Below are 1,060 nucleotides of genomic sequence, written 5' to 3'. Positions count from 1 at the left end.
CCTCCCAAGTAGCTGGGACTACAGGCGCCCACCACAACGCCTGGCCATTTTTTTGGTTGCAGCCATCATTGTTGTTTGGTGGGCCCAGGCTGGGGATTTGAACCTGCCACCTTAGGTGTATGTGGCTGGCGCCTTAGCCGCTTGAGCCACAGGCGCCAAGCCTGTAGTGTAGTGTTTTTTAAAAGTATAATGGCTCGGCACCCATAGCTCAGTGAGTAGGGCACCAGCCACATATACTGAAGCTGGTGGGTTCAAGCCTGGCCTGGGCCTGCTAAACAACAATACCAACTGCAACCAAAAAATATCCATGCATTGTGGCAGGCACCTGTAGTCCCGGTTGCTCGGGAGGCTGAGGCAAGAGAAGTGCTTAAGCCCAGGTGTTTGAGGTTGCTGTGAACTATGACACCATAGCACTCTACTGAGGGTGACATAATGTGACTGTCTCAAAAAAACAAAAAAATAAAACGAAGTGTAAGCAAATATGCATATTTGTGATTCTACACACTTACAGATGGTAGCATACTAAACAATCTGTTCTTTACCTTTTTTTCACTTAATAAGTACTAGAAATCACACTGTAACCGTATAAACATTTTCCTCATTCCTTTTTTGTGGCTCCATAAACTTCCCTTGTATAGATGTACTTTAGTTTATTTAACTAGTCCTCTTATTGATGAATGTTTTGGTTGGTTGTGGTCTTTTCCAGGTAGTGCTTCAATTAATATCTTTATACAGATATTTAATTCTTCTACTAGGTATTTTGACCAACGTGATCTAGCTGATGAGCCATCTTGATGGAGCTGATGTCTCAGGGACAGAAGATATTTCTGAAGGCAGCCTATGTCTGAATAAGTGCAGTGCCAACTCGAGTAGATTGTGTCACATCTTCAACTTCCGAAGGATCCTCATCTTGGCCTGTGCAACTCTGGTTGATACTTAGAATATAACTGCATTGGTTTGGATGTCTGAAATAGCCATGGAAAATCTTACCCAGCTTTTGATACTGATTTGAACAGTTTTCTGCAATGACATGCATTTAAAATAAATTGAGTGCCATTTA

At 42.5% G+C, this 1,060-nt stretch overlaps 1 protein-coding gene across 2 annotated transcripts in view; it reads left to right on the top strand.

Moving 5' to 3' along the window:
- GEMIN2 (gem nuclear organelle associated protein 2) overlaps window positions 1-1,054 on the top strand; it is a 19,286-nt gene extending 18,232 nt beyond the window's left edge. For both annotated transcript variants that reach the window (XM_003791953.2, XM_012806447.2), the window contains one exon: window positions 756-1,054. In XM_003791953.2, the coding sequence (XP_003792001.1) occupies window positions 756-795 (40 nt within the window). In that variant the 3' untranslated portion in view covers window positions 796-1,054. The remainder of the gene's footprint in view (window positions 1-755) is intronic.
- Window positions 1,055-1,060: the final 6 nt, after the last annotated feature.

This window comes from Otolemur garnettii, unplaced genomic scaffold (assembly GCF_000181295.1).
Source record: "Otolemur garnettii isolate 467f Iridium unplaced genomic scaffold, OtoGar3 scaffold00052, whole genome shotgun sequence".
Classification (NCBI taxonomy): Eukaryota; Metazoa; Chordata; class Mammalia; order Primates; family Galagidae; genus Otolemur; species Otolemur garnettii.
Note: the sequence above shows the minus strand (reverse complement) of the source record. Positions and strands in the feature narration are given on the sequence as shown.